The 12,647-nt window shown below is 33.2% G+C and overlaps 1 protein-coding gene across 1 annotated transcript; it reads right to left on the minus strand.

Moving 5' to 3' along the window:
- Positions 1 to 1,809: 1,809 nt before the first annotated feature.
- Positions 1,810 to 3,367, minus strand: LOC111412113 (bZIP transcription factor 11-like). The gene has a single exon (XM_023042888.1). The coding sequence runs from the start codon at positions 2,568 to 2,570 to the stop codon at positions 2,100 to 2,102; it is 471 nt and encodes a 156-aa protein (XP_022898656.1). The 5' UTR covers positions 2,571 to 3,367; the 3' UTR covers positions 1,810 to 2,099.
- Positions 3,368 to 12,647: the final 9,280 nt, after the last annotated feature.

Here is a 12,647-nt window from a genome sequence, read left to right on the forward strand (position 1 = left end):
AAACTTGTACTTTAGATTTGGGATCTCGGGTCGGAAATACCAACAAATAAAATAGCAGTCAAGATCCCGAACTTTTTTATTTTTAATATCATCCCAAACTTTTGTAAAATATGTAGCACAGCTGCACAAAGACACTATGAACGATAGACACCCGAAGGTTCATTATATTGAAATGTGTGGTGCACGTCTAATTTCTCAAAGGGTGAATGACTACTTTTAATCAGATTTAGTATATATAAAAAATAAAATATAAAAAGGACAAGGAAAATAACTCAAAACACTGCCACCGCCACCAATAGTTGGGATTTCTTCCCCAGCCCTTGGTATCTGTTGACCTCGTTTTTGGTCAAGCGAACATTATCAATAAATCTTAATTCCATTTGCGTCCAAATAAGCCTTTGCTCTTTCACACTAAGACAAATTGTAAGTCACATGAGTCCTAATTCGAGGTGAGCGAGGTGGTCGTGTGCACTCCAACAATCAAATCGGTCAGTGTTGAGTGAAGGGGCTGGGACGTGGTAGGGATGTAAGTTTCTATGTATAGAAGTGTCGGATCTGAGAGGATATCGAGTGAATATATAAAGCAAATTTATAGTTTGGACATATAAAGTTGCATTATATTTGAATGACACAATGTATTAGCTTTTATAGTAGAAAAAGAGAGATGATGGCCGTCGAATGGGAGATACACATGGCCTCATCTTGACGATCGACCTTTCAACTGATCCATCATCGGTTGAGTGCATTTATGGGCATTTAATTGGCCTCATCTTGATGACCGACCTGTCAACTGATCCATCATAGGTTGAGTGCATTTATGGGCATTTAATGTCAGAAAAATTGTCATCCTAAGGTCTAGGTCTAACATCTATTATTTAGTGTGACAATTTAACTTTAAAATGCCTGTTGTAGTGAGTTATCACATCAAACAGATCTGTACGGGAGATATCCTAGGAAGATGTGAGCTAAAAGATGCTCTATTCGGACGAGGATGCTAGGAGCCCCGTTCTCCTTCTCTACAGTGTGCCTAACACTTCATCTCAACAATGGGAGGTTGTCCTAGACACGGCGCCTCGATTGAAGCGTTGGGTTACCTTGGCTACTTATGAGGGATCACCTCGGCCAAGTAGGAGGTGACTTGGAGTATGGGTCTCAATGATGTTGCTTAACTGGCTGCCACGTGGATTATGATTTGCAGCCTCTTCAAGAGAGGCGTAACAGTATTTGTGAAAAATCGAGGTGCAAAAATCAAGGTGCGATTTTCAATTTGGTTTTCGTGAATTCATTTTTGTTTTGTGACTCAAAGTAGGGGAAGATATCATCCCCCCCCCCCCCCCCCCCCGGGAGAAAGTGGGGCTAGACGTCGCTACTTGCTAAGGCACCATTAAGCGATAGCGCTATGTTGCCACTAGTATAGGGTGAGTAGAGCGGGTAGAGGAACTGATAAAGAGAGGAGGGAAAGATTTAGGGCTTGGGAGTCAAGAAGGATGGATTATGCAGATTAATTTGAATTATAACCTGATTTTTGTACAAACTACTTTTAAACCTTGTTTTTGAAATTGAAAACTAAAAAACATAGGTGGATGTAGTTTATATATATGTTAATTCTCAAGAGTATCTCAAACAGCGGTCCAGAATCAACATTTCCATCGTTTGATTTTTTATTTGAAGATTAAAATTGTAATTCTTTACAATTAGCCCATGTTTAGTAGATACTCTTTAATTTTATTTTTTTCATATATATTTCTCATTATACATTCTCTTAATAAAATAATTTTACACGTCACACGAACAATTACGAATTTGTTTTTAAAAAAAAAAAAAATTATTGCACAGAGAGATTATTGCATTACATAGAGAGCCAAATACAAGTTCTTGAAAACCATACTTTGTAACAGTTCATTAACTAGAACTAATATACCTCTGATTTCATTAGTGCTTCAAACTTCTCCTAGTAATAATCTTATCATTCGATCCTACCAATGCAAAGTCTTCACCCCTCGTGGATATATTTAGCATGCAATACTGGAATCATACAACAGTTGATACTTAAAATTCTCCCGTCCATCCTACTGAACATGTCAAAAAGTTTGAGCAAATCAATAATGCAAGAAATCTGCCATACCCACAATAGGCTGCTGATTAACAAAGTGAGAATTGCAAGATTGGTTCATATAAGCAGACTCTGCAATTGAATAATTCTCCTCAATGCCATAACCACCATTGTTAGCATTCAAGAAATTTAGGATTTCATTAAGAGATTGCAGTCTGTGGCTAAGTTCAGCCGTTTGAGCTCTGAGAATTGAATTCTCAGCCTCAATGTTGAGATAAAGCTGAGTGGTGAAATTCATTCTTGTGATAATCTGATTATTTTCATTCCCAAATTGAGCGACTTTGGCCATTAGATCATCCAATTGCTTTTGTTTGCGCAGCCGGGATCGACGTGCTGATTCCCGGTTCGAAATCATTCTCTTCCTCTTCTTCTGATCCATCAATTTCTGAAGATCTTCCTCAAAGCCTGAATTCTGAAGCTCCAATGATCCTGACGATGTCCCACTAGATGAAGCCATGGAACTGTTATGGATCAAGTCCTAATCCCGACTTTCCGAAAATTCACCCAGTCAACCTTATTGTGAAGTATGCAGTATAATTAAACTTCACACAGTCGAACAGAAACCTTAACGAATTGCTCAAGATTTAAAAAAAAAAAAAAAAAGATATATATTTTTAGCAGGACCCTGATAGAGATAGAGCTATATTTTGTTTATTTTATAATAATTATATAGATAGAGATTTATTTATATCGGCTACTTATAAATTATAATCAGAAAAGTGACAGCAAAAATCATGAAATGTAATAGAACCAGTAAAGGAAAACAACAGAGAAGGATTGAACTAAATGAGTCCTGCGCCTATATGAAGAATTTATCATAAACCCAGAAAGAAAAAGCTCACTTAGAATTGCAGACATCAATTTCAAAGATCAAGAACAATAAATTAAGCATCAAGATTAGCTTAAAATAACCCCTTAATCCTTGAGTATAATGATGCTGAAGAAAAATTTATGGGCTAAACCCTAAACCCAACTAATCTAGATTGATAAAACTGAAACCAATTGAGTTGTTTGGATCCAAATCAGGATGAAACAACCCTAGGAAATGAAAATCAAGAAGGCAAGGTGAGACAGAAGAGTGGCTGAGAGAGAAAAGAGAAGGAGAAGGGGATTTGAATCGTGGTTCGATTCTGATTTTATAGTGCAAAACAGCATCTGAAAAATTGTTAAAAAATTGAAAAAAAAAATTAAAAAATTATCATAAACAGAAATCTGTGGAATAAAGAAAAGTAGATTGGAATCTGAGAAAGTGGATGTTGAGGTCAAGGATAATGAGGCATGTGGGGTTGTGTAGAAACTTCTTCACCAATCTAGATCCAACGAATCTAATGACAACATGTCACGTGACATATTATTATTGAATGGCTTGATGAAAAATTATCCGACTTTTTCAAGTTAATTTTTTGACATATCAATGAATATTATCATTCAATATTGTACAAATAGTATAATTGAAGATTCAACTAGAAAGCAAACGTTGAGGAGCTCAATAAGCCATCATATTTTTCAGGGATAATTGCAGCAGAAGTTCCAAACTTTTGAAATATTAGCAGACTTTTTTCAAACTTTTGATTTGTTGCAACTGTCATCCCTAACCTTTCCAAATGTTGCATCTGAAGCTATTTTGGATAGTTTTCATCCAAAAATCCGATAATTGACTAAAAAAATAATTTTGATCACATTTTAACAATTTTTAAAGGGGCAAAATGATAATTTTACATTAAAATAATAAAAAAAAGGTAAAATAAAATTCGTCTTCTTCCCTAACCAAATCTAGGGGTGAACGCGGTTCGATTTGGGCGGTTTGTACTTTATTTTTAACTCAAATCATTTTATGCGATTTGAAATTTTTTCAAACCGAATCAAACCATTTTATTTTTCGAACCAAACCATAATTTGTGGTTTGATTCGATTTTAATTCGCGAATTACCTATCGACATTATAGTAATATATTTAACATAAGTTAACATATAAATTTCAACAAGAACTAATAATATTAGATGTTAAATTATATTCATATTTACTATGAAACCCATGAATAAATTATTTTCAAAATTGGTTGCTAAAAGACGTTAATAGAACAAAGACACGTTTCATTTTTATTTACATTTTCTTGTTTGACATTCATATTGTTATATAAAGGTTGGTAAAGTTAGAATTACGTTTTAGTTAGGGTAAAACTCCTTTCGTCTTGTTATTGAGATGTTAAATAAGGATTGAATGAGATATATTTAGATGTACAAAGATTGATAGAATTTCAACTTATTGGGAATTGAAATTTCATTCTTTAACTACTTTATGAAAGTAAAATGTTACTATTAGTTAGGAAACTTTAACATTTTCTCACAATTAATATGTTCCGTCATTCGTTCTTTCCAAACCATAGATAAATTTATTAATCATCTAGGCACAAAAACAATTATTTTTCTATCCAAACCATAATTCACAAGTGTATAATAAACTCAAAAATAAAAAAATTATGAAAAATTGTTTGAGTGAGAATTTGAGACTTACCGAATGAGAAGAGAGAAAGAGACAATTCAGGTAGAATTTAGCAGACTAATAGGCAAATGCGAGTAGTGATTTGTTCAACAGTGACAGATAAATGTCAAATGTTAGGGAATAAGAGTTTACGTTAGGTTTCTTAAACTTTGGACATGATTTGTGTTATATATTTGTTCAACAATCAATAAGAACCGAGGTGGAATGAAAATGCAAAACGGAAGCCAAAGTTTGGCTCTTGCGACTGCATGGGCAAAATGGCCATGCGTGCAGGGACAAAGGTCTCGTGAGTGAAGTCTTCCATGCGGCCGCATGGAGTTGTGCCATGCGGTCGCATGGTAGTCCCGCCGTGACCGTTGGAGACGATTGTGATTTGGTTTTGGCGGCTTTTCACTCTCATTTGGCACCATTTCGTGATGCAATGTTTCATACCTATATATATGTGATTAATGAACAAGAAAATTACTATGAAAAATCTGGAAACATAATACTTCATTCCACAAAATGATTAAACATCCTTTTTTCATATTCATAATTTCCCTCATTGTGTTCTTCAAGTTTTGGGAGATTACACTTGTGCTTTGGTATTTAATTCCTTACAAGGTTTGTTATAATCCTACAAACCATTTGTCGGAGATCCCTTGAAGCATCCCAATAAAAGGAGAGGGGGCAAATACCGTTTGAGAACAGTGATATCGTGTTCAAGCCTTCTTTGTTGCAAGATTCGTGTTGCTAACTTTCTGATTTTGATTGTTCTTGTTCCAAATTCGGTGATTGATTAATGGTTCATATTTTGTGTTTCTTCTCCAACCTTTGGTATGATGAAATATTTCCCAACAATTTGCTATCATAGTTTTGTTAAATTATGATTTGGATAGTTGAAAATATATGTTTTTTTTCATTTCATATGATTTTGGAATCATTTTAGTTTAGTTTAGATATCAGGTAAGGACGTGTATTGTGAACTTGTTAAACCATAGGCTAATAATGATGTAACTAATTTACTTTCCATGATTATTTCAATAGGATAGTTGTAACTTGTATTGCTAAATTGGTATTTTTTCTGAAAACTATGAAATTTTTAAGTTAACAAAATTAATGTTTTAATTAAAAAATTTTAAAACGGTTTGATTTGATTTTGTGTGATTTTTGAAAATCAAAACCTAAACCAAATCATTTTAAAACGGTTTGGTTCGATTTGAGAGAAAATAAAACCACGGGTTCACGCGGATCCAAACCAACGGTTTCAACTCAACGATTTCGATTTGATTTGCGATTTCGCGATTTTTTGTGCAGCCCTAACCAACTCCACCCCCATCTCACCCCACAGCAAACCGTCACCCAAAATCAACCCAAACCAAAGTCATTCCAATATAAGTCTAGATCAATCTAAGAATTTCTATTTGTCACACCTCTCTTCAATTGTTTAGATACATTGTGTTGACCTCGTTTTTGATTGGGATCACGTGGAAAACAGATACCGAATCCACCCGCGCACACGCAGGCTTAATCTCACACCTTAAGACACCTAGGTGATCTGAAACGGATAGAGAGAGGGCATGAGAGCGGCTCAAAGGCGCGGGACAACAACGTTCGAAACCCGACAAGACATTCGAATAACGATTTTACAATAATTACAATTCGTGATTTGTTGAATTTTTATGTAAACTCGATTGTGTTGCAAGAGAGTAAAATGTGTAGTAATTGTTTTGTATTGAATCTTGCACTAGTCTCACAATGGGTGTATGAGGGAGTATTTATAGTAATACAAGTTAAATCGTGGTCTTCGGCTTGGAGTACACGTGGCCTCATCTTGTTAGTTTACTAACATAATCCTTGGCATCATTTTGATCACCTAGCATGTTATACATTTATCAATTGGCAAAGCCACCGTTATATTTGACAAGACAAGTCATTTCCACTCTATAATGGCATCTCATCAATCACTCAAAGAGGATTCTTGTGTAAGACCGGATTTCTTAAGAGAGGTGATACCAAAGGTGTTTCAAAGCTTTGGTTTCGACATAGAGACCTTGGTACGGACCAACTCGGCCAATGCACTTCTGTCCTCAAGCAGTAGGGCTACGTCAGAGGCTTTGCTTCTGGATATTGTGTGTTCTTCATTGGCCTTAAGGTCTCGACCATCATGCCATGCGGTTTGGCTTATTGGCCCACGGGCTCTAATGGGTTGGCCAAGTGTACCGATACGCAACACATTGTATGCGTTGTTTGTGTGCATATTTCTTTGTCAATGAATTTATTATAAGTTGAGATAAATTTTATTCACGATAACTATATCTATATCTATATCTATATAATATAATATATTAAATATCACATTAATTTTGAGGGATAACTCAGTGGTAAGGTTTTGGGTTTGCTCCTCAATAGTCACCAGTTCGAATCCATTCAGAATCACAGAGATGAGTACCCGACCGTAAACTTTAGGGTTCCGTGAAATTAGTCGAGGTGCACGTAAATTGACCCAATATCCACAGTCATAAAAATAAAAATATCACATCGAGTGAAAATAACTTTTTAGATGATTTTAATCCTATTACAATTCGTTTGTTTCAATAATACCTTACTTTTCGTTTTTAATATAATAATAAATACTACAAAATCCTTTTCATATATAAATTCCAATATAAGTCTAGATCAATCTCTTGTTAGGATCTTGAGCCAACCATAGATTCGAACTTGAACAACCCATTTCACAACCTGGAAATTTTGCGCAAAATAAACAAATTAAAGAAAGAAAATTGAAAATCTTAAGCAACCCACTTCGCTACCTTCAAATTTTGCTCGCAAGAGAACGAAATCAAAGAAATAAAAATGAAAATCTTGAAAACCCAAGTTTAAAAACTACTGGTGTAGTAGAAAATCACCTCCTCTTTCTTTCTATGATTAGGATGCATACTGGACAAATTTCCTTTCTTCAATTGAGTTAGCAAAATTTTCATTGCACTCACGAGTCATTGTTGAAGGAGGCATTGAGAAGACGAGTTGAAAGAGTGACAGTGCTTGATTGAAGGCCGGCTTGATATTCCAGAAGAAATTTGGGCTGTGACTGTGATGGCTGTGCTCGCCAGTTGGCGATCCATATGGAAGGACTGTAATGAGGATACTGCCTACATAACAGCATGGAAGCGGATTCAGGACAAGCTAACAATCGAAGGAGTCATGTTACACTTACAAAGTTAGGTTACAAAGTTGGGTTACGAAATAACATCCACACCAATCATTTCGAAAACAAATTTTTAAATCATTTCAAATTAATGACCTATATTTTGCCAACATACTTGATATCTTCACTTTTGTAAAGTTACTTTGTAAGAGTAGCTTTATTCCAATCTAAGTTGCAAACACCATCTCAGCTTTTGCTGGTGCTAGTAAAGTTCATTTCCTCTGCTTCAAGAATAATCATTTCCTCTAGTAAGAATAATGCAGGTAGCGACGTGGGTTGCCATTTTTCCTACCTTTTTTTTTGTTTTTTTTTTTAATGTAAAGTTATGATTTTGCCACGTTCAAAATGGTTAAAATATGGTCAAAATCATTTTTTGATCAACTGATAAATTTTTAGATGAAAACCCGTCCAAAAGGACCTTACATACAACGTTTGGAAGTATTTGGGGTGACGACTACAACAAATCAAAAATTTGTAAAAAGTCTGCTAATATTTTAAAGATTTGGGGTTTCTGCTGCAATTATCCCTATTTTTCAAAAATAAATTTTGCAAAAAAGTTATTTATTTCCAAATGTATAATTAAAAGGGAAAAAAAAGTATACATCCACGTGTAAAATTAATTTATTGAATAAACATATAGTTAAAAATAATTTTAAAAAAAATTGAAAACCAAATGGGGGCTAACTTTTTTGAAAAGGAAAAAAAAATGATAGTTATTTTCACAATCATTATGTAATGTATGTTCCGATTTTTGCCTTGTTTGAACCATATTATTTGCAAAAAAAAAAAAAATACATTCTTCAACAGTAATTTGACATCATTTTAATCATACATTTTTTAATAAAATAATATTACACACAAATTCAAAATATTTTCTTATTTTTTAATCACGTATTTCGCATCAATATACTATTCAAAAATACATATTCATTCCAATAATGTAGCTCAAATAAGTGCTTTATATCCAAATATCTTCCCATTTTTACTTTTTCTTCGATCAATTCCATCGTTTGTTTAGAAGAGGCTCAATTCACCAGGTTCTAATTGAATAAAAATTGTTATTTTCACAATCAAATTCGAGAATTCTAAAAAATTAATACCGCACTTCCCCTGCACCTTCCACGAAAAAATTATATATATATTCTTTAGATCTTTTTGGTATCACACTTCAAAGACTTTTTGTACTTAATTTTTGTACTTTTTCTAACGTTTTGAATTATTTATAAATACCACTATCACAAATGTGCTAAAAGAATTCGAGAATCAATACCCCGCTTTCCCTCCACCTTCCATTAAAAATGTATTATATATATATTTTTAGGTCTTTTTGGTATCACATTTCAAAGACCTTTGGCACTTAGTTTTTGTAATTAAGCCACCTTTTGACCTTTTGCACTTTTTCTAACGTTTTAAATTATTTTTAAATATCAACATCACAAATATGCTAATCATGCCCTTGTTTGAGCCACATTATTTCTATAGGAATGTATTTTTGAATAATATATTGATAAAAAATGTGTGGTTTAAAATTAGGGAAAAATTTTGAATTTGCGTGTAATACTATTTTATTTAAAAACATGTGGTTGAAATAATGTCAAATTACTGTCTAATAATGTATCTTTTTGAAATAATGTGAGTCGAACTGGGCCATATTTCAACAATTAGCAGCAATTCACTATTTTAATAGGATTAGACAAGGAAAATGCAATAGATGATTGTCCCAACTTGACCATCACCATTATAGATAGAGAATTTCTATTTGTCACACCTCTCTTCAATTGTTTAGATACATTGTGTTGACCTCGTTTTTGATTGGGATCACGTGGAAAACAGATACCGAATCCACCCGCGCACACGCAGGCTGGATCTTACACCTTAAGACACCTAGGTGATCTAAAACGAATAGAGAGAGGGCATGAGAGCGGCTCAAAGGCGCGGGACAACAACGTTCGAAACCCGACAAGACATTCGAATAACGATTTTACAATAATTACAATTCGTGATTTGTTGAATTTTTATGTAAACTCGATTGTGTTGCAAGAGAGTAAAATGTGTAGTAATTGTTTTGTATTGAATCTTGCACTAGTCTCACAATGGGTGTATGAGGGAGTATTTATAGTAATACAAGTTAAATCGTGGTCTTCGGCTTGGAGTACACGTGGCCTCATCTTGTTAGTTTACTAACATAATCCTTGGCATCATTTTGATCACCTAGCATGTTATACATTTATCAATTGGCAAAGCCACCGTTATATTTGACAAGACAAGTCATTTCCACTCTATAATGGCATCTCATCAATCACTCAAAGAGGATTCTTGTGTAAGACCGGATTTCTTAAGAGAGGTGATACCAAAGGTGTTTCAAAGCTTTGGTTTCGACATAGAGACCTTGGTATGGACCAACTCGGCCAATGCACTTCTGTCCTCAAGCAGTAGGGCTACGTCAGAGGCTTTGCTTCTAGATATTGTGTGTTCTTCATTGGCCTTAAGGTCTCGACCATCATGCCATGCGGTTTGGCTTATTGGCCCACGGGCTCTAATGGGTTGGCCAAGTGTACCGATACGCAACACATTGTATGCGTTGTTTGTGTGCATATTTCTTTGTCAATGAATTTATTATAAGTTGAGATAAATTTTATTCACGATAACTATATCTATATCTATATCTATATAATATAATATATTAAATATCACATTAATTTTGAGGGATAACTCAGTGGTAAGGTTTTGGGTTTGCTCCTCAATGGTCACCAGTTCGAATCCATTCAGGATCACAGAGATGAGTACCCGGTCGTAAACTTTAGGGTGCCGTGAAATTAGTCGAGGTGGACGTAAATTGACCCAATATCCACAGTGTGAAAATAACTTTTTCGACGATTTTAATCCTATTACAATTCGTTTGTTTCAATAATGCCTTACTTTTCGTTTTTAATATAATAATAAATACTACAAAATCCTTTTCATATATGAATTTCATATTATTAATTCTCAATTAATTAATTTTTACATTAATCGACATTCAATGAATTTTGATCTACATAAATCTAGAATTATTAGAGAAGAATTTATTCATATTCATGTAACTATGAATTTAATGAGTGTTTAAATTCATGTATTGGCAATTAATTCTTATGTACCAAATGAAGTATAAAACGGCTGCTCATTTGTAGTAGTATCTCATCACAAAAAATTTAAATAATAGAGGTTGAATTTTGGAAGTACAATTTTTTCTTAAATTTATACCATAAATTAAATTTTCTTTAATTCGTTTGAAACTTATCAAATCCTACTAACAAATTGGTATCAAATATTACTTTTACAGCATTTATAAAGTAATTTAGAATAACATGTAATATATGTTCAACATTAACTAATTTTTCCAATTATCCGTACATCAGTTTTGTTCAATTGAACAACTATAATTTAATTTGATTTCTATTGGATAATTTCGTGCAATTCCTTCAACTAGACAAATGAAAATAAATTAATCAAAAAATAAAACTCATCATTTATTCCACTGAACTCTGAAGTTATACAGATCTCACGTCAACAACTAATTATTACAAGTGATCACACTGTCTCTCAATGGAATTGGACATTAATTAATCAAAAAATAAAACTCATCATTTATTCCACTGAACTCTGAAGTTATACATATTTCATGTCAACAACTAAACATTACTTGTGATCACAATTTCTTTCAATGGAATTGGACAACATTACAAATTGAAATTAAATTAAAATTTACTATCCGATTGATACCTGATTGAATTTATATCAAATTATAATTATTCAATTAAATATTGAAGTACAATTACATAATTGATACATGAGTAAATTATAATTAACGACCAACCAATATAAATTCTTATACATCTTTTCAAATAAAATTGTTTCGATATAATTAAAAATAATAATTTTAATCCGTATTTCTCTATTATTTAATTTTACTATTTATATAATTAAATTCAATCGTCAATCAAGACTTGCAACGATTAAGTTAGAAATAGACCTGGAAGGTCGTGTCTGTTGGATTTTCATTTATCCATATGTGCTTTGATTGATGCTTTAAATAAAAATAAGGGAAAATTGCAGTAGAGGTCCCAAACCTTTAAAATATTAACAGACTTTCTTCAAACCTTTAATTTGTTGCAACCGTCACCCCTAACCTTCCGAAACATTGCGATGGAGGCCCTTTTGAACGATTTTCATCCAAATATATATTAGTTGACTAAAAATTTTGACTTTGACCATTATTTAATATTTTTGGAAGGGTAAAATAGTAAGTTTCCATTTATTACATTAAAATAAGTTAGAAATTAAATTATAAAAAATAAGAAATGAGAAATTAAAAAATAAAAAACTCCCCGCGTCTAATCCACATAAATATAAAGACAATAATTCGCCTATTGCATCCATCATATACTGCATATCCCCACCAATTTGCTGTTGCATTTTGACAAATGAAACCTTAGGAAAATCTGCATCCTTCACATCACAAATAGCAATGGACCCGAATTCATCCACAACATAAAATGAGTCATTAAAAATAAATTACATCCTCACAATATGATTGTTTTTTGTCAATGAATTTCCAAGAATGTTCCCCCCTTTCACAATATGCCAGATCTTCGTGCCAATTAAGAATCGCGAAGTCAGTGAAATTCAAGTCATTGTAAGGGTTGTGAGAGAGAATGACCTTTTTAGTAAAATAGTCGTGCATTTTCCTTAGATTAATAAACCTCAGCGCTTGGAGATAGGAGTGTGTATTCACGACCTATGTTGTAGAAATCGAAATTTAAGACATTTGGGATAGTTGAAGGCACTGGGAAATTAACTATGGTG

This window comes from Olea europaea, chromosome 16, assembly GCF_002742605.1.
Source record: "Olea europaea var. sylvestris chromosome 16, O_europaea_v1, whole genome shotgun sequence".
In the NCBI taxonomy this organism is placed as follows: Eukaryota; Viridiplantae; Streptophyta; class Magnoliopsida; order Lamiales; family Oleaceae; genus Olea; species Olea europaea.